At 45.2% G+C, this 26,568-nt stretch overlaps 1 protein-coding gene across 2 annotated transcripts in view; it reads right to left on the bottom strand.

The window, feature by feature from the left end:
• The window catches only part of HBS1L (HBS1 like translational GTPase), a 640,556-nt gene that overhangs the window by 501,075 nt on the left and 112,913 nt on the right, over positions 1-26,568 (bottom strand). For both annotated transcript variants that reach the window (XM_086927450.1, XM_086927451.1), the window contains exon 3: positions 4,020-4,139. In XM_086927450.1, the coding sequence (XP_086783576.1) occupies positions 4,020-4,139 (120 nt within the window). The remainder of the gene's footprint in view (positions 1-4,019; positions 4,140-26,568) is intronic.

Below are 26,568 nucleotides of genomic sequence, written 5' to 3'. Positions count from 1 at the left end.
TGGATCTGTAGGGGCAGCTTTGTATTTTTTCTCAGTGCGAGGGTTGAGGACCCGAGCCCTGACAGGATCTTTAAAAACCTCTGTTGCGTGCTTGATGGCACCTTTAAGCATTGGCAAAATGGCAGTAGACCATTGTGTATTATCTAAAGCGTCTAATGGGAAATCTTCCTCCACTGTATCGGTGTGCAAGTCAACCCCATGGTACTGGGCAGCTCTTTGGACTAGGAGGTTAAAACCTATAGTGTCCTCTGGTGGGGAAGGTCTGAAAGGATATACATCGTCTTGTGGGACGTAAGGCACATCAGGGGTGTTATAATCATCCAATGGATTATGTGACTGAGGGGGAGTATTGGTCCCTGCTGGGTCATGTGCACCCCCACCTGTGTCATCAGATACTGTATCTACATCATCTGCATTAATGGATGGTGTCGGGGTATGATGTGGTGGAGGAGGTGTAGAGGGAGGAATAGTATGGGGGTGATTGAGAAGGGACCCTTAATGGAGAGGTTGAAATGCCTCTTCTTTGGAGGAGGAGGAGGTGAAGGCGCCTCTAGTGGTCTCTTCTTGGAGCTAAGAGCTAAGAGCTAGTTGGCCAGTCTTAGGATACTTTACAATAGTTTTTTGAGCAGGATCTGGTGTAAAAAGTTCTTCTTTGTAGGGCAAATCCTTCGGCGTTGATGTTTACGGTTCCGGAGGTTTTTTTCGGTACAGAGTTGGTAGCTGGTCTAGGGTCTTTCTACTTAGAAGTGTGACCTTTTGAAATGTCTTTTACCGGAACGTGTTTTTCCGGTTCCGGGTGTTTTTTCGGCTCCGAAGCGTGTGAGTCTGGAACTTTTAGGCGGTTTTTTACATGGCTCCGAGTGCGGTTTTGGCATCGATTAGCCACTGCCAGTTTTTGGCACCAAGTGCTTAGGTGTCTGAGCAGCAGTCGGCATGGTTGAGGAAGATGGCTTCTTCTTCGGTGTGGGTATGGGATCGGCACCAGAAATATGCTGACTCAAGCCCGAGCAGCCTGAAGGCTTAGTGGGCTTCTTTGCCGGGCCCAAAGGCGGGGCGTGTGAAGCTGTGTCTCGGTGTGCACCCGGGCCCGAAGGTGAGGGTGAGACAGAAGCCTTTTTTGAGGGTGTCGAGGAAGGGTAGGGGTCGACAGTCTTACTTACGACCCTTTGAGCTGGAGTGATGTCCTCGACGTCTGAGTCTTCGGCATCTGAGGAGCTGGCACTTTCTTCGGCGTGCTGGTGTTCTGGCATCGGAAATCGAAGCGGATGAGCGAGCCATTGTTCTTCGAGCTCATCGGTCCCGAATCGTCTTTTTGGAGCGGAAAGAGTCACAAACGGAGCAGTCTTTGGCCTCGTGCTCCGGTGAGAGGCAAAGGTTGCACACCTCATGTAGATCTGTTTGGGGAAACTTCGACCCACATCGAGGACACTTCTTGAATGGCGTCCTTTCCATGAGCCAGAGAGTAAGGCCTAGGTAGACCCGAAGGCCTTCGTCGACGACCGGAATCGAAGACTTCGAAATGATGAAGAATTGCGTCGATGTGGAGCGCGATTGAACCAATACCGTCGACTGGGTGAGGTTTGCGCGCCGAAGGAAATTTGGTTCTAAACTGGAGCGCAGTAAACACATCCAAGCCTGATGGCAGAAAAAAAACAATCTGAGGATGGAGCTGATGCCCATGCGCAATGTGGTCCAAAGGATGAGTCACCTATCTCGTGACTTCCAAAGATTTTCTCAGGACAACAACAAACTGCAAACATCCGGGACCAATACTAGGTGGTGAGCTATACACTGTGTGTAATCTGCTGCTCATATGCCTCGAACAAAGTTTAGTATGCTTCAACTCAGAATCTAAGGATGCATCTTTTAGTGAAGATGATTTTTACATACTGTGTTTGAAAATACCACTTTTAGAAAGTAGGTATTTTCTTGTTCATTCATCCCGTGTGCCTCTGCTGGGATGTGGATTGCATGTCTGAGTTTTCGATGACAGAAGGCAGCGGCTCCAGATAGTCTAGGTGGGTCAGGAAAGGGCTGAATAGACCTGGGCTGCAATTGGGGAAGGGTGTGGAGATTTGCTTGCACCTCAAAGGGCATGGTCTGCCTCTGGCAATGCCGTCTCTACCTCCTGCCAGGAAATCACAACAGAGAAGGACAGAGAAGGAAGAACGGGTTCTGACTGGGCACAAACACACTTTGCCTAAGAGATCAAAGAGCTTTGGGATATAAATATTGGGATCCCAAACCCCTGAACTTTAGAACTCTTTTGGATCAAGAAGACTGCCAAGAACAAGAGCTGGATAAGCTGTGAGGAGGGACTACCACTTTGCTGTGTGTTTTACTGTGTTGGCCTGCAGTGGCTGCTTCTGTCTTGGTCAGTAAAAGGACTGGATTGAACTTTCTGCAATCTACTTTTGTGAGTTTTTACAAGGGATTGAGGTAGAGCTTGCCCCCCTGTTGAAGACGTCTCAGGAACAGCAAAGACTTCAAGCTCTTCTGCCCTCAGCACTGAGGACTGTGTGTTTTGTGCTACAACAGAAGAAAATCTACTAGACAACGTCTACGACGCCGCTGCCGACTCTGTGTCATGAGGGCACTGCCGCACCGCGACCCTGGTCTCACTGATGATGCCTGCTGACGCCGCCACCGAGCCGCTGCTCGCACCGCGACCTGTGGCCACCCCACTCGGCACGGCCTCGCTACACGACGACGCCTTGGCATCCCAGATGACGCTCCACGCCAAAATTGACACCACTGCTTGCACCGTGGTTCGAGGGCACCTCGCGTAAAGGTACACGATGCAACCCCCTCATCCCGCACCGCAGCCTTGGTCTACCAACGCTGGCACCAGCGACTCCAGCCTGTCAGCCTACAACAGCGCTTCAGCAACGACGATGCCGCTGCTTGCACCGTGACCTGCCAGCACCAGAACGAGCACCGCCTTCATCTCGCACAGCGACCCCGGTCTCACCCACGAAGTCACTGAGCCACTGCTCACACCGAGACCACCGCATGCTGCATCGCTGCACTTCACAATGCAGCACACGACGCCTGCCGAAGCCAGCCCTCCTGACTCCATCTGAGAGATCGACCTGCAACGCGTGTAACTTTGAGGGACCCGACGACTCCTGCACCGAGCCCCGGAACCGATGCCTGAGGACGCCGTATTTTCAGAAGCTAAACGAGAGGTCATCGACGCCCTGCATTTCTAAAAGGCACTGTTTACAGGTCTTCCCAACACTGTGGTCAGCCAGAACTGTTTGGATTTGTTTGTTCACAACGCCGTGATAGCCCCGGACTGAGCTATCGACATCAAGGAAATATTTTTAAAGCATATTTTGATAAGTGAAGATAAGTACTGTCTGTGGATTTTTATCGTTTTTGGTCTTGTCCTAAGTACAAAGAAATATTGGATATTTTTCTATACTGGTGTGGTGTTCATTTGTAGTGCTTACACTGTATTACTGTTAGTTATGTGCAAAGGCTTTACACACTGTCTCCAAGATAGGCCCGACGGCTCGTGCCAAGCTACAAAGGGGGTGAGCAGGGGTTATTTTAGGAGTAACTCCCAAGGAAGAAGGGTGCCTATTTGGACAAAGGTGCAAACCCTTGCCAACTAGAGACTCCCGTTTCTAACAGTTTAGTAATGTGTTCATATCTTTAAATTCAAGCTTTTTAGTTCCTAATTCATTAGTTTATGCTTTATTAATATTGGCTGGTTTTTGTATTGACCTTTTCTTTCTTTTGTTTATAGAAATGTGAAGTGGTTTCATACTAAATTATTTATTTCTGCATGCTTGGAGTTTTTTGATTACGTATTTTTACCCTCTGTAATTGCTTTTTTGCATTCTAATTAATAAAGCATTATTAAACTTCAAAAAAAATCATAAAAACACAGAAAACACACAAGAGAGGAAAAAGCATATCTACATAAAGTATTCAATAAGTCAGTTGTATGGTTAAGTGTGGGGAGTCAAAAGGTTCACTCCAAAGTTTTAGTCAAGTTCATTATTACGTACCTTGATCAGCTACGCTGAGTGTTGGCACTGCATTATCAGGTTGCTCTTCCCCATACTCCTCTTCCAAAGGCTCAGCAAAGGCAGATGGTTTACCGCGTTTAGAGTAGATAAACTGAGAAGCTAAAAGAAAGCATAAGTAAACAATCAATAAAACATAACTGTTTCCGACAGATGATTTTTGGTCTGTGTCCTTAACTATACAAGGCAAGCATAAAGACAAGCATAAAGACAAACAAGAAAAAGACTTTCCACTTACAAATGCAATATTGGAAGGACATGAGTATAGTAGAAGTAAGCACATGTATAGTCCATGACCAGGTATTAGCCACACTCAAACAGTCAAAACCAGAATGACCACAGATTAGAGAGATTACGGGTTATAAAATTGTGAGCTAGATGTGTTTATAAACATTTTTAAAAGTTGTATAAATAGGGGTTTGTTCTTACTGTCATATAAATGGAACGCCATTCATTAACGTAGGAAAGCAAAAACTATTGGCAAGAAAAATCACACTTAATGGCGCACACTTTATGGCGCACAACATTACTAAAACAGAAACTACTAATTAACAGCAAAGAATCACTAAAATCTGGTAGAAAGGGAATACTTCAGGAAAAGCAGCTTTCAAATTCAGTTCTGAAAAAATATTTTGGAGGAAGTGGATTCGTTCAGTTAGCATTGCTTTCCAGAAACGTAGACTTGTCCATGCATCATGAAGCCTGTGAAAGACCATTTAGAAAAGCTTAAAAGAATAGCTTATATACGATAAACTTTGACCGTTCTTCAGACTGCCACTTAATATTTATCTGCATGGGACTTTTATTAAAACTGTTCAATGAGGCCTCATGGTAACTTTTAAAAAAAAAAATCATTAAACACCTATGTTTCTTATTGCGAGATCATTGTATTGTATTGTCTTGATATGGTTTTTTCTTTGAATAAAAAGATATTTAAAAACAACTATGTTTTTAGGAGTTAGAAAGGGGTCTCCCGTTAATCACTGGGAATATTGTCACCATCTTTAAAATAAACATTGAAACGTTGGTATGAGTGGCCTGAGCCTTTTTTTTGGTATTTTTTGCAAAAATGCAATGGACATTACAAGTAGAAAAGTAGAAAAATGTAAAATGTGGCTGCGTAAAGATGGCTGCATGTTTGCAAAATGAGAAAAAAAAGACCTAAAAACAAGAGGTGGGCAATAGTTTACTGAGAAGAGACGAGACAAAGGAAGTGGGTTCACTCATGGCTTACGCTGTGTTGGGTGAATGATAACTAAATGAATCAATGGATGAAGAGGGCTGACCAAGAGCCCCTAGATGAATATTTAACCATTTATTTATAATTGTATACAAATAATATATATATTCACCAACTAGATTGACTAGCTGAGCGAGTTTGGGGCACAATTGCAATCAGTGGGCGCGAGGAGCCCAATGTCAAATACACAATTAATCCGGCCCATACTGAACACTCCAAAACCACGTGGTTTCGGAGTGCGTGCACATTTCATTTGTCCAACAGATTTATTATATATATATATAATAAAAGCTTCCCAATCCTCCCTGTTCTCAGAAAGGAAGACAGCACTCACGGGAGATTAGTTTGGCGGTGTTTATTCTCTTACACGGACAGACGCGTTTCGGAGAAACTCCTTCCTCCGTGTCAACAAGTAACGAGTGAGGAGTAAACTACTTTACATTTCACCAGGAAAACGAAAGAGGGACGCACACAACGCTGTATAGCGTGTGACATCTTGGAGGTATACCTTCAAAAATTTCACAGTTGCAACGAAAGCAGTTTCACAATACATCGTTTACAAGCCTCAAATAGTATTTCTAAAATCGATATGTTGTTGACTGACACATTTAATCTTGCCGTGGTCGGGATTCGCAACCTCAATTATGAGGTTGCTTGACCCTCAGTGTCCCATGTACGTGTAGCCAAAAATCAGCACACTTGCAAAGCAATTTAAAATCCATTTTTAATTTGTTCTACACCCGTTACACTTCAACAGTTTCACATTCTGTCGTGGAAATCAATGAAGGCCAGGCATTCTGCCATCTGGCATCCGCCATATTGGAAGTATAAACTTTCCAGCTATTCATTCCAATCCCAGTTAAAAACAGAGCTTATATGAGACAAATCGTATCAGACCTGACATCAAGTTTCATATATATAAATTCATAGCTGTGATTAACTAGGAATGTAAATGATCTCGCAGTGGATCGGCAGTTGCAACCTCAATCCTGAGGTTGCTAGCCCCCTCAGTGTTCCATTTCAACAATCAAAGCATCCCAAGCAGAACATTTCGTAAAAATCCAGAACAATGCAAACATCTAGGAAAATATTGTGACAATCTAACCACCCAAGTGTACCACCAGTTCCTCCCCACTATTTAATCCATTGGGAGACTTTGTTTGTAAACCCACGATATACCGGGATTCTAACCTTCATAGTTTCAAGATTCTATCTCCTCCCCTGGTATTCATGGGTACACAGTCTAAACAAAAATACTGCAACAGATCCCTGTCGCTTTTGTGTTTAATTGAAAAATGTTGTGCCACTGGATAGGTAAAATCCTTTTTCACAATGGCCCGCATATTCTCAGTTTGACACAGTTGATGGTGCTCCCTATGTATCCGAGTCCACAGGGGCACCTCAGACAATAAACTGTATATGTTTTTCGGCAAGATATGAATTTATTGATTTTCTTCCCTTCTCTTAGGCCTGTTGCTTCATATGATAATATCCTCCTGCTTAATGCACATGCTTTACATCTCCCGCAGGGGTAGAATCCATTTATTTCTTGCAGTGTTCCCTGTCTGATTGGAACAGAGTCTAAATGGCTGTGTACCAAACTGTCTCTTAGCGACCGAGCCTTCCTAAAGGTGATCAATGGGGCTACGGGCACATCGGCACCAATGATTGGTGTCTGTTTTTAACACGTGCCAATGCTTCCTCCTAATCTTCCTCAGACTGTCTGCATCTTGAGAAAAGGTGGTTATCAATCGAAACATTCCATCTTCTCCTCTGTTTCTTCGGTTTTAAAAGATCCTCTCTAGGCATTCGCTCAACTTTTTTGAGAGTATTCTCTAAGAACTTGGGATTATAGCCCCTAGCTATTAATCTCTTGAGGCTATCTGTGGCTGCTAAGTCGAAGTCACACTTACTGGAGCAGTTGCGCTTTAATCTAAAAAACTTCCCATAAGGAATGATGTTTTTCAAGTTTTGTGGGTGACTGCTAGACACATTTAGCGTGCTGTTTCCGGCAGTCTGTTTCCTAAACGAAGAATTGGCACGTGTTAAAAAAAAAAAAAATGGAGCAACCATGTGGTGGTTGCTCCATTTGTCCTGAGACTGAGCACTCTACTACCATTGACATAGGGACTGATAGACCATGGGTGCAGGCAAACTTAACGAACTGTAACAGTGCCCAACTGATCCATCTATTGACCTGCCATTGCTAGATCAGATATGTCGGGATGACGACACGCAAAGTGAGAACACGGATGCTTGAACAAAAGAGCTCTTTCAGATGTAAAAAGACGATGACAAGACTTACAAAACATTTTGTCGAAAAGAATCATGGAGAGGATGATTTTCAGTTGACAGTATTAGAGAAACCATTTATACCCCCACACATCCGTGACATCTCCAAATATTTATTCATGAGGGAGCAGAAATGGGTATTTTGGCTCCGTAGTGATAGATTGGGTCTCAATGATATTCCTTGGACCACCTTGTAGACACTGTACATCAGGCATGAATAGGAATTACTCTCAGTGTAGGATCATTACGATAGGTTCATAATGTTAAGTAGAGACACATCCTTATCTGTAGGTACTGATATAGTGGAGAGTGATTTGGGAACCTATGTATACACATTGAGTAGACATCATAAGGCGTTACATACAAATAGGCTAAAGCATAAACACCTGCATTTCCCTGTCTCTAGGCCGTGCAGATCAGACTACATTCTTAGTTTTGAATCTACTCGCTCAGGTATGAGATAGATTTAACATCAATATGTGTGATAAAAGCTGACATGGGTATGACTATTGCCCACCCCACATAGTGTAAGCCTCCTTTATACCGGTCGTTCTATATAGATGATAAGAGGACCAATATAGGACTTGTTCTGTTATTGACAGTACATAAAAGAATGAAACTGCAGGATAATCATGAGTGGTAATTGTTAATATCCCATATATCTTTTTCCTGGTAGATCAGTCCGAGACTATTGAAACTAAGAAGGGACTAGATAAGATTGAACCTTAAGATCTATGAATACTTTGGTCGGGTGTGAGGATTAAATGTTGCAGCCTGGACGTGGTTGTGATAAACAGCACACGTTTTATGTGCACCAATTGATAAAACAGGCGTTTATAAAACAGTTGTTCGTAAAGTTTTTTATTCGGGACAAAAAACGACTAGCGTCATTGTTATGACGTCATTTTGTAGTCCTATTGCACATTGAGAGAGAACACGCGTGAGTACGAGCGTACGCGGAAGTCAATCCGGCGATGTGAGTAAGAGACTTCGGTTTTTGATCATGTAAATACATATTGGGCATGACAGAAAGCAGCTTGTTATGGAATAGGAATAGTTGGCTTGGGGGTAAGCATTATGATGACGCAATCAGATTGCGACGTCGCTAAGGACTGGGTCCAATTCCTCCAAGGGGCCAATAAAAACGCATTTACCTGACTTGATCGTTGCCTCCCCTTAGACTCAACAAACGTCTGAGGCAACGACGGACAGGTAGGCCGTGTCGATTGTGATACTGAATGTGCACTCTTGGATTTAACATTGTATTTGGGCTAGTCACCCTTGAGGAGTGCAGACGGAAGGTCTTATCTTGGTCTTCTATAATATAAAACGTTGTTTTTTTCGTTATAAGTGCACTGAAGGATATTGTTAGAGGTGCCTTTAGAGAAACAAAAGTATACTATCTGAATGCACCTTTGAAGTTATATTTGGGCCACTTGTGAGTCCATAGGCACTTTGGGTGACATATGTTCAGTTATGTGAGAGAGGTGGAAGTTGGTTGACGCTGGGTTGTGGCGTGTTTTGAAATAAGCACTCCGGAGAGGATTTACATGATGAGGGATGTGGGAGCATGAATAAGAAAAGGACTGACAATGGTGGACCCATTTCTTTGTTCTATGGTTTCCCTTTTGTTTTACTCTCCAGAGCGGGCCTCTATATCCTGAGCTAGGTCCCGGTGAGGTGGGGTCCACTCCCCGGTCAAGACAGGTGAGGAATTATGATGTTATAGTAATTATATTGTGTATGGAGAAACAATAGGCTAAGAGTATTTAACAGTATCTTATTCATATGTTTATTCTAGATGCCATCTGCATCCTTTGAAGCGGAGGATCGATAGTTGAAGGTTGTATTTGTTCCAACCACTGATAAGGAATGCGTTACTTACCTGTAACTGCAGTTATCCAGTATTGGTATCTTTCATAGATTCACATGCCTGAATCAGCTATCACCACCCTCTGGAACCTTCCTGGAAGGAGCTCTAGTCCCTCAGATTTTCGTAAGCACAGTGCTAAGTAGGTATATTACTGAGAGAACTAAAGTGAGCGCTTCCAGGGGAGGCGGGTGGGTTGCATGTGAATCTATGAAAGATACCAATACTGGATAACTGCAGTTACAGGTAAGTATTAGGGTATCTTTCATAGATTCACATGCCTGAATCAGAATAGCAAGCAGTGATAAGCACATTTCGAATGGTACAACATAAAAGTGCACTAGATAGAAACATATCACATGTGAAATGTAAAAGGTACCAAATTGAAATATTAGAGAGAAATGTGCGAGAATACAGTAGGAAGGTGGGATGAAAAAGAAGGCTCACCTCTAGTGAAATAGATGACGTAGCACAGCTTGTCCCACTGCTGCATCTTTCATAAGTTCAGTATCCAAACAGTAGTGCCTGGTGAACGTATGCAGAGTCTTCCATGTCACCGCTCTGCAGATGTCAGGGAGTCTTCCATGTCACCGCTCTGCAGATGTCAGTAATGGGCACTCCGGCAAAGAGCGCCATGGAGGTTGAGATTGCTTTAGTGGAATGAGCACGAACCTTGGAATGCAGAGGATGTCCTGCCTGCTGATTACAGAAGGTAATAGTTGCAGAGATCCAGCGTGAACCACTCTGCTTAGTCAATGGAAGACCTTTCCTAGGTCTACTAAAAGCAACGAAGAGTTGGTTTGATTTTCAAAATGTCTTTGTTCTGTGAATGTAGAATTTAAGGCAACGTTTGGGATCGAGGGAGTGGAGAGTCCTCTGTGCTGCTGATTGTGGATTCGGAAAGAAAGAGCGCAGGACTATAGGCTCATTAAGATGAGTCAGATGGGACCTTTGGAATAAATTTAGGATTAGTCCTTAAAATCACTCTGTCATGTTTGAATTGGAGGAAAGGGTCTTGAATTGAAAATGCTTGGAGCTCACTCATTCGTCTCGTCGAGGTAAGAGCCAGTAAAAGTGCTGTTTTCCAAAAAAAATACTGAATATCAGCTTTGTGTATCGGCTCAAAGGGATGTTTCATTAGTTGAGCAATCACAATGTTAAGCTGCCAGGTCGGTGGTAAAGTCTTTACTGGAGGGAATGGTCTGAACAAGCCTTTAAGAAACTGTTTTTGGAGTCTACTGGACCACAGGGAAGGACCTGCAGAGGAACGTCTGAAGCAAGATATTACGGCCAGGTGAACTTTAATCTTAGCATGAGCAAGACCCGAGTTTGCCAGATGTAGAAGGTAAGGCCAAATCTGTGCAGGAGATGAAGAAAGCGGGTGCACCTTTTTTGATTTGCACCAAATTCAGAATCTCTTCCATTTCAGGGAATACGTTTTGTTGGTACGGTCAGCTCGAGCTCGGGCCAAAACAGCCGTGCAATCTGGTGGGATGTCTAAGTTTTGGAATTCTGTGAACTCAGGAGCCAAGCCGATAATTGGAGAGATGCTGGATCCGGATGCTGGACTTGCAGTTGGTTCATAGTGAGGAGAGTGGGGAACAGCTTTAATGGGATTGGTGGTTCCAGCGACAGGAGATGAAGCTCCGTGAACCAGTGCTGCCGCGGCCAAGCTGGGGCTACTAGGATAAGGGTACAATGTTCCGCCTCCAGCTTCCGGAGGACCATGGGCATCAGGGGAAATGGAGGAAATGCGCACGCAAATACGTTGAACCATGCAATCGGAAATGCATTCCCTAGAAACCCCTTCTGGGGACGCCAGCTTGCGTAATGTTGGCATTTGGCGCTCTGTCTGGTTGCGAAAAGGTCCAGGTGAGGCGTGCCCCATTGGGAGAAGATATGACTGAGGAGTTCCTGATCCAATTCCCATTCGTGGCACATAGAGCGCCGTCTGCTCAGTGAGTCTGCGAGGACATTGTCCATTCCTGGAAAGTATTCGGCACGAAGTGAAATGTTGTGAAGAAGCAACCAGTTCCAGATTCTCTGAGATTCGTGTGACAACGTCAGAGAACGGGTCCCCCCTTGTTTGTTTATATAGTGCATTGTCGTGGACTTGTCTGTTCGCACAATCACTGGGGAATTCTTGATCCGAGGAAGGAATGAACGAAGAGCCAGGTAAACTGCTCGTAACTCGAGGAGGTTTATGTACAGCTTGCGCTCGGAAGGGGACCACCGTCTTTTTGAGTTTTTGGAAGAACGCTCCCCAACCTTCCAGAGACGCATCTGTTACGTTATGCGGAGAAACTGGAAGCAAGAAAGGCAAGCCTTGCAAAAGGTTCTGAGGGTGAATCCACCACTGAAAAGCTTTTACCATGGGAGGAGTCACACGGATGACATTGAACGATCCAGTACACTGGATCCATTGAGTTGACAGTGCTTCCTGAATAGGGCGCATATGAAGGCGACAGTGCGGAACTAACAGGAACCAAGAAGACATCATCCCAAGCAGAGACTTGTAAAGGCGCACCGTGAGGGGTCTTTTGGATTGTATGCGGGCCGCTAAGGACGTCAGCTTGTTTGGAAGTTCATGTGATGGAAAAGCTTTCTTCTGGGCCGTATCGAGGACAGCGCCCAGGAAAGTGAGACGTTGGGAAGGTTGAAGGACGGATATCTTGATTTAGAGTGAGGCCCAAGTCGTTGAAAAGCTGAAGATAGGCGTTGGAGGACTTGCTCACGCCTGCAAGAGAAGGGGCCTTGACGAGCCAGTCGTCCAAGTACGGGAAGACTTGGTGATGTTGCTGCCGGAGGTACGCGGCCACTGGAGACAGGCATTTTGGGGAAATGCGTGGCACTGATTTCAGGCCGAAGGGCAACACGCGAAACTGGTAGTGCCTGCCTGCCACAGCGAACCAGAGGAATTTTTTGTGATTCCAGTGGATTGGCACGTGAAAATAGGTGTCTTGAAGGTCTAGAGACACCATGTAGTCGTCCACATTGAGGAGTTGTAGCACCTCCTGAATAGACACCATGCAAAATGATTGCTTTTTGAGATACTTGTTTAGGTTTCTTAAATACAATATAGGTCTCCATTTTTTCTCCTTTTTTCGGACCAGGAAAAAACGGGAATAGAACCCCTTGCCCCGTTGGCCAAAAGAAACTCTTTCTATAGCACCTTTCCGGAGCATTAGTGAGAGCTCCAAAAGCAGAAGATTCTAATTTTTGTGGAGCATTGGATGAGGAGGGGTCTGAGGCGGAGTTTCTATGAACTCCAGAGAGTGTCCGAACTGAACTAGTTGAAGGACCCTTCGATCCATAGTTATCTTCCTCCAATTGTGTAGGAAAGCCGAGATTCTTCCTCCAATCTTGCATGGTAGAGATTGGAGGCGCCTTGATGCCCTTGGGCTAAGTTGAGCGGTATAAGACTCAATTCATTCATTCATTCATTCATTCATTCATTCGTAGAGAAGAAGTGGAGACCTGTGGTACAGAGAAGTCATTGTCTTCTGGTTGTGTCTCTTTGTCTTCCTCCTTTACCACGAAAGGAAGACTTTGTGTAAGACAACTGTTGCAGCTGCTGTCGCTGTTGGTATTGTGGTCGAAATTGCAGATTTAATGAGTAAGAGAACTGTAACCTTGAAAACCTCCTCTCGTAGAAGATTGTCCTCTCCCTCTCAAGCCACGAAAAGGAAGACTCTTGAACTGGAGGGTACCCAACGCCCTTGCAGTATCAGTATCTTTTTTAATTCCTTGAATCACCTCACCTATGTGAGTGCCGAAAAGAAGCTGGCCATCGTAAAGCATGTCAAGCACCTTAGTTTGCACCTCCGGACGGAAAGCAGTAGCTTTCAGCCAAACTTGGCGTCGTAACACCGCAGCCCCAGCCAGTTGGCGAAAACCCGTAAATGCGATATCCATCGCACAATCGATGATTTCTGAGGCGGAGCGTTCACCTTCTAAGAGAATCTTCTTAGCCTCTTCTTTTTCCTGTTCTGGTAAGGATCCCAAATATGGGGCAATATCAGCCTACATTTGACTGTTATAACGCCCTAACAGTGCCAAAGAGTTGGAAGCGCGCACTGTTAATGCGGACATAGAAGAGAAACGCTTGCCAATATTATCTCGTCGATCTTCCGTCTTTAGCCGGAGGAGCAGTCAGTGTAGCAGAGGGATTTTTTGATTTCTGCTGCGCTGCTTGTGTGATAACAGTCCGGTTTGGGGTGGCCAGTTAGGCAAGCTGGAGCAGTGTCCGGAGCCCTATATTTCTTGTCCAGCCTAGGCAGCACTGGGGGCAAGGAAGAAGGGTTTTGCATTATCTTAACCCCCTTGGAGAAGTTAAGGCCGGCGTCAGCGTGCGTTTGGGATTTTAAGGTTAACATACACACTTTGTAAGGTAGGTTCCGTTGTCGTCGTCGAGCCAGTCGACGGGTGGGACGTCGACTGTTGATCCAGATGGTACCGTCGACGATGACGCCGTCGACGGTTGCGGCGTCGTTGGTGACTTTGCCGTCCATGCTTTCGTCGACAACAATGGCCTCGGTCGACGGCGATGACTTCGACCTAGACGGTGCTTTCGTCGGCGTCGATGGTGCTTTCGTCGGCGTCGATGGTGCTTTCGTCGGCGTCGATGGTGCTTTCGTCGGCGTAGACGTGGGTGTGCTCGTCGACAGCAATTTAAGAGACGTCGACGACGATTTTATAATTTTAATAGTCGATGAAATGGACCTACCGGTCGACGACGAGGAAGTTGTCGACGTGGACAATGAAGAAGACGCCACAGAAGTGGAGATGGTAGTCGTCGACGCAGTAAAAGGCAAAGCTGACGAAGTTGTGAAAGGTTTCTTGAAGGTTGAAGCAGAGTCCTGAGGAGAAACCTTCACAGACAAGACCTTAGATGGAACCTCTGAAGACTTTTTATGCGCCTTCTTTTGAGGTGGCCCCGAAGATGAACCTGGGGATGCCACTCGGTCTTTTAGGCGAGGAATGTGAACTCCTGAAGGAACATTCACTCTCACCAGAAGAAACTGCTTTCAATCTCTGTAGCCAGATCAAAAGGCATCCCTCCCTGTCTTTGAGGGTCTTAGTTGAAAAGGTACAGCATACCTTGCAGTCTTTTGAAGAGTGGTCCGGGTAGAGGCAATAGAGACAATCCTTGCAGTCATCCACATGAAGTCTCTTTTTACCACATGCAGCACAGGACCGAAAAAGTCCTTTTTAGGAGTATCAGCCATAATAAACTGAAAACCTCACACAAGTGAAGAAAATTTGAAGTGAAAAGTACTGGAAATCCAGAAACTAAGGGAAGCTGAGCAGAGCTCAGTGGAGAGAGACTCCCTTAGCACGACGTGCGGTAGAAAATCTGAGGGACTAGATCTCCTTCCAGGAAGGTTCCAGAGGGTGGTGCTAGCCGATTCAGGCATGTGAATCTATGAAAGATACCCTAATACTGGATAATTACACTTTTTGTTTTTATAGGTTTTCTGTACACTGTCTTTTGCAGTAGCAAAGTTTATGAGCAGAGGCCCTGAAGAAAGCTGAGGGTAATAGCTGTCCTAGTGGCTAAAACATGTTGGCCTTACGTATTGCAGTTATTTGTTGAAACTGCCCCTTGCACTGTTCTGTTTTTAGCTTAGGGGTGAGGTTACTTACATAATAAAAATCTCTTTTTTCACCCCTCATAACCCTATTTTAATCACCACTTTGTTTTTGCACTGCACTGTATTCCCTTGTGGTCTAAGAATCAGGAACACAATATAGGTTATCCTTTTTTGCGAATTTGGTTTGATACAATTGAGCCAATTCCCTATGGATGGAAGACAGTCTCTATGATCAAGAGACATACCACCCCAATGGGTGGATGACCAAATGATAAGACTAATCACTACGACAATATTGATGGGAATCCAAACATTTGCTCTAGGATCTCACTGATTATCCTTTCTTAGTTTTTGCCTTTTGTTTCTCCTTTCTGGTGTTAGGTTGTGACTGCCTTAGTTTGACTCACTGTGTGGAGTGCTTGAAATCATTTGGCAATCTGGTCGATTTTAGACCCCCGGTTCTATCAGTTGTTATGATTATAGTAAGTGGAGATGGGAACCTGGGCAGGTCTTTAAAATATCCCTGTGACCCTATATCTCTCTGTTGTGGTTATTTGTAATTCTAGTCTTTAGACACACCTGCAGCCTGAACAGCTGGATAGAATTACACCGAATTTGGCAGAGAGGTAGGTTTTGGTTTGCAGATCATGCTTACAGTTTTTTGGAATAAATCCGCCCAGTAGTTTGAGAAATTAAAGGAAATGCAAATATGTATATCTATGATCACATAGCCTTCGCAAACAAGTACAAGCTTATGCAGAGATCCACAGAGCTCTTATCGGCTACCAACACTTCAACCAGGAACTGTTGGCAGCCATCTTGGGTCTTGGATTCAGAGGAGTCCCCCTTCCCCCACAAAAGGGGAGAGGTGGGGTGGGGAACCGGCAGGGCAAATTCACAGCGAAATTAGTAAATATTACCAGGATTTAAAAAAAAACTAAAAGCACAGTCTCTTGCGCTTGTTTTAAAGTTGACCCTAGGCAGGCCAGGTCCCAGAGGCATGCAGAGATTTTGACCCCCACCAAAGGTTAATTTATGCCGAAGACCACCACCACCACCCCAGGGCTATACATAAAATATAAAGAGGGACATCGCTGATACTGCCGGGACCACCATCTCCTCTACTGGGGCTACAATAAACATTAACGAGGGGGTATGACTGGATCCCCAGCCCCGGGGACAACAACCTCCTTTTTGTTTTTAAATGAAGGCGCACCCACCCCCTTCCCATTTCTGGCTCCAGGGACAAGCATCTCCCCAGGGCTGGTCTCTGTACAAGAAATGAGAGGGCCGCACATCAACCTTCCTGAAGCTATATATGGCCCTGGGGACCGCACCACCTCGTGCTGGCTCCTGCTCTCTCCCAAGGTACCCTCCCTCGGGAGATAGTGGTTTGCTTTTGCTTGGCGGGAATTGTGACAGCCACCACCAACCAAAAGCAAGCACTACGCTTTCAGCAAGTGGGCGATGTGAAACTGCTCCCGCTTGCTGGAAGCGGAGTTTACATCTCTATCCCTGTCTACTGACATGCAGGCAAGGAAAGTGATGACAGTATTAATCTAACACGAAGGCATCTGCATTTCCAGCAGCTTCGTGACCAAGAGCTGTGTCGGCTCGCGCAGGAGGAGGGAAGCCGGCTGAGACCACGGGAGACTGGAGGCTCCCCGTGGTTCCCAACATGCAAATTCGGATACCTTGGGTAGGACCCTGGCACCCAGGGAGATTTGGCCAGGCCCCGGGGGATGGGGTCCCAAGGGCTGATAGAGGTCTGGGGAGGTTCGCCCAGCCCCCGACCCCATTACATTTCATCCGGGCCCCAGAATAGCGCCCCCGGTCCAAAATCAGCCCAAGGAGGGGGCCCCGCCCGACCCCATAACATTTCATCGGGGTGGCAGGAAGGGCTGATGAATACTCAGCTTGGGTGAGCAGAGTGGGTAGGTGCGAGGAAACTCTTTTCAGGATAGAAAACAAAAGGGTCTGAAGTTCTCAGACCATGCAAGCAGAAGTAATAGTAAGCAACAGAATGGTTTCTCAAATTAGAAGGGAAACTGCACAACTGTATATTGTCTCACAGAGACATGCCATCAAGAGTGTAAAAACAAAGTTCCAATCCCTCTGAGGCACAACAAAAGGAGTGGGAGCAAAAAACAAACAACCTTTTATAAATCATGCCAATATTGAAGACTTGCAAGGAAGGCCGCTCAGGGATGAACAAACGTAGAAGAGTTACAAGGCAGCCTTTAACTGTAGCCGCTGCCAGACTGTTGTGCAAAGGAAACGCAAACTTCAAGATGTTAGGCAGGTGAGATTTAAAAAGATCAATGCCCATCGACTCACAACACTGAACAAGCCTGTTCCAGCAGTCTGTGTTGTATGACTTGGTGCTGGGCTTCTAGGCTGATAGCATGATGTCTGCAACCTCATCAGGAAGGAAAAAGGATTCTAGCCGGCATCACTGAATATCCACACATGCAACTGCAGCAACTGGGGTGGAAGACAAACCCATCCCTGCTGCAACAACAAGCCCACTGTGAGAGAGAGAAGAAATGGACAAATGCGGAGTCCCAACAGACTGGCATACTAATTTCTCCTTGCCTAATCTCGATCAATCAGTTTAGGCTGTGTCGGACCCTCCACCATTTTTCATAGTACCAATTTAACTTGAAAGCATTCTCTTAGGGACTGACTCAGTAGGAAATCTAAAGAACAATGTTGCAGACACTTCCTGCACTGTGGTGAAGAGATCCACAAACGTACAAACGCTAATTGGAGAAGATCTCCTCTGTCACCTAGGGATGGAGTTCCCACTTGTGGCCCTCCAGCGACAGAAGACCGAGAGCATCTGCCTTTACACACTGAGGAAGCTTACCAGTTGAGCGACCTCCTCCATGGGCAAATCACAACAAAACAGTGTCCACTACCCCACCTACCTATTGATGTAATGGACAGTGGTGGTGTTGGCTAAAATAATCAGGCTGTTGCCCAGAGACAAAAAGTTAAGAATGTCTTCAGGGCAAGAGAAACATACTGCAACTCAAGTACATTAATGTGCAGATGCTGCATCGGACAAAGACCAATGGCCCCATGCCATCCAGTTTTGCAGATAATAAACAAGCACAGTTAAGAGGCATCTATGCTTATGGTGGTTCAAAGGGTAGGGTGATGCATGAGCAACCTCCCAGAATGTTCAAATGGTCCATCTACCAGTGCAGAACTTCATGTACTGACCAGAAGTGCTCTACCCGAGCCAAGAGACTCCTATGATGGTGTATCCACAATCTCACAGACACCATTGGAGGGCCCTCCATCGCCATCTGGCAGAAGGCATCAACCAGATGAATGGGACCAGGAGGCCTAGCACGATCAATGCCTGCAGTATCGAGATCCAAGCTCTGGTCAGACATCAGAATTCTCATCAGAGTATTGTACATCCTTTAAGTAAGGAGGAAGGCCTCCATAAGGGTCGGGTTGTGCGCATTGTGGCGGTGGAGGCTCTACGGCCAAGATGGCGAGTATCCCTTAATGAGCCAACACCTCAATCAGCTCTCATTCGGTTGTTGGCTGGACCATCTGAGTCACTGAAGATGCTTGCCTGAGGTACAGACCAGAGGACTAACGCGGATAGCGCGGGAGCGGGGGGGCTCAGGACCAGCAAAGCTGAACTCCAAGCTTGGTGGGTGACCCGCACAGATAGCAGCAGTGCTGTGGAGCTGGAAGAGCGAAAGTAATAGGGAGGCATTACAGCTGTGGTTGGACCCGGCAGACAATAACGCTATCCTGCAAGCTACTCCGGACAAGTGTTTGGAGAGGTGGGAGTCAACAAGGTTCTTCTGTGCCAGGGCCTCTGAAATTTGGTGGACAGAGCTTCCGAGGGAAGAATCTCAGAACTGGAGGGCATGAACCATGGTGGGCATCACACGTCCTAGAGGAGCGTGTGATGGATGCAGAAGATCCATCCAGGCAGAGAAACCTGAACTTCATAGGCTTCCCAGAGGATTCGGAAGGCACACACCCTCCTCGAAAAATTCCTGAAGCAAACTATTGCCTCCGGGTTGCCACAGGGGTCTGCCTGCTTCATTGTCTAGCACGCTCACCGGTCATTGGCATCAAGAACGCTCCCCAGCACTGCCCCACCCTAGGATGGCTAAGCAGTTGAACTAAATGGACAAGCATGTGATTCTTGGGGCTGCTCAAGGGTTGGAGTCACTCAACTATGAATCACCGAGGATAATGGTGCTCATTGACTATAGCAAACGCTTGCAGTAACAATGTGAATCCTTGGATGCCGTGAAACAAAACCTAAGGGCCATGATAATCGAATATATACTTATGCTCACGGTGAAGCTCAAGGTGCTGTACATATCCAAAATCCTTTTTCTTCAACACTCCAGAGGCACCCTAAGAATGGCTCATGGATCAGAGACTGTTGCAATGTAATTTTTTACCGCCACATGGGATGACACAGGGTGAAGAGTACAAGATTTCTCTAGCCCATTATCATAAGAACTTAAAGAATGCGCATAGAGCTCATATTGAGTCACAACTTAACCAGGCAGGGAAATTGTCTAAAGAACTTTATCACATCCTAAACTCTTTTTACTAATACCAAAGTCTGTCACAATGAAGTGACTCCATCACAAGAACTCTGTGATAAGATCACCAATCACTTCGTACAGAAAGTTGAGATTATCTGTATGACACTTCAATACTCTGTCCCTTATTCTTACCTATTGCGCATTCACTGGAAAGCTTTCCCCCCCACTCACAACAGATTTTGTGAAGACTCTGCTGAAAACTGTCAAATAAGGCTCTCCTCGTGATACTCTACCTGCTAAAGTATCTTCACTACTTTATAAACAGTTGTCACCTGCTATCTGCTCAATTCTCAATCTTTCCATGAGCAAGGTCCATTTGCCACCAGAGTGGAAGGCCGCCCAAATAATTCCCATCTGGAAGAAACCTAATGCCCAGTGGGAAGATCTGACCAGTTACCGCCCAATGTCTTTGCTACCCCTTCTGTGTAAACTCTTGGAAAAACACATCAATAAACATCTTTCTGAGTATATTGAAGCAACGGGATGCCTTGCATCCTTTTGGTCTGGGTTTCAACCCAAGTTCAGTATGGAGTCAGCATTGATTACCGTTACTGACAACTTAAGACACTCGCTCCACTATTAGTACTGCTGGATTTATCAGTGGCGTTCGCAACAATATCCAATTCCATCCTACTTAACAGAATGAGACATATGAAATCCACGGGCTGGCATTTCAGTGGTTATGTTTTCTAACTCAACGTACCCAAACTATCAACCTCGGCTCCTACCGATCACAAACTTCGGAGTTGACCAAAGGAGTACCACAGGGATCTTGCCTTCGACCCACACTGTTCAACATTTATGTGGCTCCTTTAGCGGACTTACTCAGGGAACTGTGCTTTACTCCAATCTCATACGCTGATGACACACAGCTTATAATGTCTTTTGATAAAAACTCTCCCAATACCCAGTCGATCTTCTCAAAAGGCATGAAAGCCATTGCTGCTTGGATGAGGAACAACTTCCTGCAGTGAACTGTAGGGAAAATTGAGATCTTATTCTGAGAAGCCCCTCTGCTCTGGTCCCCAGAATGGTGCCCCCCCCCCCGAACCGGGTGTCGCCCTGGTCCCTAAAGCCGTGGTGAAAATCTTAGGTGTATATCGGGACCAAAAACTCATGATGAAAGAGCAAGTCACTACCACCATAGGCTCATACTTCCATATGCTGAGCCTTCTACGGAGGGGTTTCCCTTTTCTCCCTCTGACTGTACGTAAATCATTCCTCCAAGCATTTGTATTAAGCCGCCTAGACTATTGTAATGCCTCCTGATTTCAGCTAACAAGTCTTCCCTCAATAGACTTCAGGTGGTTCGAAACACTGGGGGTCGCCTAGTCTCCAACTCTCCTGCCAGGAATGCCTCTCTTCCACTACTACAAGGACTTCACTGGCTACCAATCCGCAAGCTGATCCGATTTAAGATTTGCTGCATTGTGAACAAGGCACTGAACGGCAACAGCCCTAGCTACTTAGCAGATAGACTAACCCATTATCAGCCATCTAGAACACTCCGTTCAGGCTGTAAGTCGCTACTACTGGTGCCTAATGTTAAGAAATTCTGCATAGGTGGGAAAACATTCCACTACCTAGCCCCCTCCTTTTGGAACAAATTACCCACTCACCTCCGGAAATGGCCAGACTATATACTATACCCAAAGCTCCTTAAAACTGAGCATTTCTGAAAACCTTTCCTCTCCCTAACTGTAGCACCTCAGTAGCGCGGAGATACCCCTGGGGGTGATTCGGGCGCTTTACAAGTCAAATAATGGAGGAACCGGCCTGGATTCCCTCTCAATTGCCTTTGCTAGTGATTATCAAGCCCTTTATGTACAGCGTTTGAAGTCTAAGTGGGAGACCTATAGGGCTTTCATCGCGGACGTCCCTTTGCCAGTTCTCTCTGGGACCAACTGCCTTGATCTTGAGCATCTTCTACAGCTCTCGGACCTGGAGAAGGCCCTGCTGGATAAGAATCCAGACAAGGCCCTGGGAACGGACAGATTCCAACATGAGTATCCTCAAAAGCTCCACAAACACCTCATGTCCACCCTGCCTTCAAAATTTAATGAAGCGAGAGCGGTTACTTCCCTACAGACCTAACATTGCCCACGATTGTTGGACTACATAAAACGGGAGGACACCCCACAGCACTGTTTCTCTTTTTGACCTATTCCCCTACTAAAAAGCGAACTGAAGCTCTAGGGTAAAAGTCTAGCCAACAGACCTCTCGAGGTTCTCATGGGACTTCTCAGATCAGTGTGGTTGTATCCCCCATCAACGGAGCACGAACCACTGTATAAGGAGAGTGCAAGCAATGTTAGCACACTGCCACCAACTCACCTGCCCGAAGGCGCATATGCTAATCGATTTTGAGAAAACATTTTACTCCCTTGATTAGAACATCCTCATGGGGAGAGCTTAGCTCCTTTGGGTCTGGGCCACGTTTTGTCTCCTATGTCAGAATGTTCTATATCCAACCCAGAAAGCAGGTGAGGGTAGTCTCTGACCCATTCCCAATCCAGAGGGGCTGCCTGATTTCATTCCTGATATTTGTGCTACCTATACAACCATTGGAAGCATAGATTAGATAAGATGCTCACTTGATGGGGGCCTGGGGGGATTACTGCATAGTTATTTTTTGCAGATGACACCATGCTATTTCTCTCCTTCTTCCCCTATTCAACAGGCTTATTTATGGCATGCAGCTAAGCTGGTCTAAATCTCTCCAAGTGCCTCCCTCTGAAGGCAGTGGACTACCAGGACCAACTCCCAAAACGTAAACTAGTTTTCAATATCTTGTTATCCACATCTCCCTTCTTCCAGGTCTAACATAGATCCTCAACCTTAAGTCTTTAGTCACCCAAATGGACCGTGATTTCACTAAGTGGACAAAACTCCTGCTTAACATTCTGGAGAGGGCATCCTTATTTAAGATGATGGTCCTGCAACGATTTATGCGAATACTAAACAACTTTCCATTGTTAATACCACAATCCTGGTCTCAAACCCTGGAGCCTAAACCCCACTCATTTCTGTGAGCAAACCAAAATACTTACATCTCCTTTTGCAAGTGTATACAGTCTACCTTCAATGGGTGGGGGGTATGGCTGAAATGCCATTTTATTACTGGGCCTCACAGATGCAGATATTGAATGACTTACTTAGCGGGGTTGGTCAGACTCCACCTTCTGTACTGAGCTTTCTTTTATCGGTTGTGATTAAGTCATAGGCATGATGTATGGGACCCCAGTCCCACGTGCTCTACCGGATATCAGCATGGCTCAGGCATGTGGCTGGGACCGGATCAGAATTTTGAAACTAGAAGATATCTGGCAAGGGTCCCGCAATGTCTTTTCAGGAGAGCCAGCTGGCTTCCTTTTTCAGATTCCTGCAGCGCAGTCATGCCCTTCACTCACATGGTTACTCCTTGGAGGAAGTCCCTGAGTTGAGTCAGATGGAGACGAAAATCGTTATGGGTCCAATGGGGAACGGGGGTATTTCTTGTATTTATAAATCAATAACTATTATGTCAGAGCACTTTGTGTCCTTGATAGAGAAAAGGTAAGAATGATAAGAACTGTTGGCCTTGGATGAAATTGACTGGACGAACCCCAGAATGGCCCTAAGAGTACTCGCTATATCATCCAGATTTCTGATTATACAAATGAAGTACTTACACACTACTTACCTGTCACCTTTGAGGTTGTGGAAGTTGAGGAAATGTCTGCCTTCCACATGCTTTAGATGCCCTGGGGCTGATGGAGATTTCTTCCACGTGGTTTGGAAATGTCCAGTGATCGCAACCTACTGGTCAGCGGTCTTCTCCACACTTTAACACGTGCTGGAGAGACCTAGTGAACCCATACCCTGCGCTGCACGGTTGGTACTCCTGGAGGACAGTGTGGGACCTCAGGGGGGGCTGCACACTGGTAAAGCTGTGAATCATGGTTGCAAAGACTGACATAACACCACTGGAACTCCCAGAATCCAATATCGCTGTCAGCATCACGCATGGCCGTGGATTGGTGTCAGAAACTAGAGGACTCTATTTACAAAGTAAAAGGATGCCCCCAAAGGCATAGTAAGGTCTGCGATAAACGGTGGAATTACTATGGACTGCTGTGGTAGCTGCATTGATCACAAACTTTGGACAGAACTGTGATGGTCTTAGGTCTCATCTTTTTTATGTATTGAAATGGTTTCTTATATATATATATATATATATATATATATATATATATATATATATAAAATAATAACAATAAACTAGCTTATTTTTAAAAAAGCCAATCTTTGTGGAGGAGTGAAGTAAAACATCTGGACGTTGGGTGGTAAAGCCCAGGTCATGGAGAAGAGACTGACTGTTGAGGTTGCTCCTGGAGCAACATTAGAAACTCTGTGTTCAGCAGCCAGTGATCCAAGTACTGAACCACATGGACTCCTTGCCTTCTGCTTTGAAGCGGGCACAACCGTCAACACATTCGCAAAGATATGAAGGGGTATCAAGCCAAAATGGGAGGACAACACACTTAAAATGTTGGGGCTCACTGTGAACCTCACGTAGTGCCCTTCAATGGGGAGGAATGAGGGATTAAAGTAGGTACCCTATAAATCCAGGTAAATCAACCACTCAGAAGAGTTTGGAAGCAGAAGATCGTGCTGCAAATAGTGGGGACTTACCAGTTGATACTGCCACTTTCTAGATCCGGCCTTAAGAGGGGCAATTCTTCTAATGAAGCATTTGAACAGCCCGAGATAGTTTCCACTGCCCAGGTTGCACAGCCCTACAGTGCTCGTGGGACTTTTCATATTGTTGGTGAACATGCTGTGCAGGGAAGGCCTGGTCTAGTTTTTGGAACGTCGTCCTGCTTCTCTTTAATGGCAAGTCCATCAATGTGGACTGGCAGCACTCAAAAATCCAGATGAACACATCAAAGTGTTTCGCCATTGTGCAACAATGCCTGCAGAGTCAAAGCCACATTTCAGAATCTAATTTGATGCATCCTGTCGTTCACTCAACAGGTCTGAGAACGGCTTCTAACAGTGATAACCAGGAGTTTTTATCCATTCCATTAAGGTACGGACATAGAGTCCAAAAAGGTATGTAGCATTAGCTACAAATATGGCAGCACAACTTTACTGCCAATCCAATCGCACAGCTTGAAAAAGATGCTGAAAATTTTTTTTTTGCGTTCCAAACATTATTTATTCAAATTTCATCAATCTTTTTTTTAACTTGTTTATCACTTTGTTTTTTGCTTTGCTGTTCACAACAAGGCTGTTCAGAAACCCAATTTTTTCAAATGGAGCGGTTGTGCTCATCCAAGCCTCTTACTGCTCCACGTGGGCAACGCAATTCACAAGACAGTTCAAGATGTAACAAATCCCAATGCATTTCGGGCCCATTTGTTTAGACCTTCGTCAGGGGTAACTGTTTAAATAAAATGAAATTAAACCACCATTAGTCTTCTATTACCAAGCACTTCACTGTTTTGTCGAGCATGCATGCTAAAATAACCCCACTCTGCGCAAACAAATGATAATGTAAAAATAGAATGAACAAGCACCGTTATCTAAATGCATTCAGTGCGCTACTCCCTTGTCAAGTATTTTACAGCACGCAGTAACCTCCCCCACACCAATCCACAAACTTATGCCTGCCATTTAAACTGCGTTGCCGCATAAATCCTCAACCACCCAAAGTTACCATGTTAACTCGATCCCTTGTGCCTATATTTTACTTCTCTGTAAACAAAATGAATATTGACCAATTGTTACGCATTAATAATGCTTTGCAGTGTCCCCCAACCCGCTTTTCATACCAGTTCATGTTCCATTTAACTTCCCAACCGCTATAACCTCTCCTTTCCTCGTGGTAACTGCTAACATCACTTCCTCCTCCCAAAAACCAACAATTTAAACTTCCCCTCTAGCGTGATTCCTCCAATCACCAGAATGCGTGCAGCTACAACTACTTTCCATTTAAAGCTACGTCACTTATTCCAACCAAATTTAAACTCTGTCTGACTCGGACATACCCCCCTGTGTAACAAAACCCATGACCACTACAAACCTAAGCCAATTACCTCAACAACTACAAATCCCACAATCCCTTGCAACCTCACACCCACTTATGTGTAATAATGCCCTGTATCACAACAGCTCTGTGAATACAATCATGTTGTCATCGCCTTTGGTATTGTATAATAAACCTTCATTTTTGCCAGAACATAAATACATTGTGAATAAAAACGAAAATGTAACGCACAAATATACGTTAAGAGTATACATTTGACTCCAGAGTCTTTAACGTAAGTCCAAGAAGACACACCTCCGATGGTTTTGTGGTGAATTGCAACAGTCTTGTTGATGAGAATGTTGTGTATATTGATCTTGCAATCATCTAAAATTAATCCTTTGGTGCTGGGTGCAAAACTGCTGGCGTGAGGCAACATTATTATTAGTATTATTATTAAAAAAATTTATAAAGCGCGTAGTCACCCGTGAGTATCCCAGCGCTAAGATCCATACAACTGCGGGTCAGTGGGGGCAGGTCAGAATTTAAGGGAAGAGATGGGTTTTCAACCGCTTCCTAAAGCTTAGATAGTTTGGTTCTGTTCTCAGGTCGCGGGGTAGCGCGTTCCAAAGGCGTGCGGTGTGGACCGAGAAGCGCCTTCCACCCGTGCCTGCCTTCTTGACTCTGGGGATGATGATGAGATATTCCTTATCGGATCGGAGGGATCTTGGGGCTTTATATGGTCTGATGAATTTTCTTAAGCTACATCAAACATTAAAAGAAAAGCAGATGCACATCATGTTCATCAAATTTTCTCCTTGCTTGTGACAAGCATGGAGAAAATTTGATGAACATGATGTGCATCTGCTTCTCTTTAATGTTTGATGTAGCATTAGCTGCCATCTGGCAAATACTTTGTGGCTCAAATGG

This window comes from Lissotriton vulgaris, chromosome 6, assembly GCF_964263255.1.
Source record: "Lissotriton vulgaris chromosome 6, aLisVul1.2, whole genome shotgun sequence".
NCBI classification, from domain to species: Eukaryota; Metazoa; Chordata; class Amphibia; order Caudata; family Salamandridae; genus Lissotriton; species Lissotriton vulgaris.
Note: the sequence above shows the minus strand (reverse complement) of the source record. Positions and strands in the feature narration are given on the sequence as shown.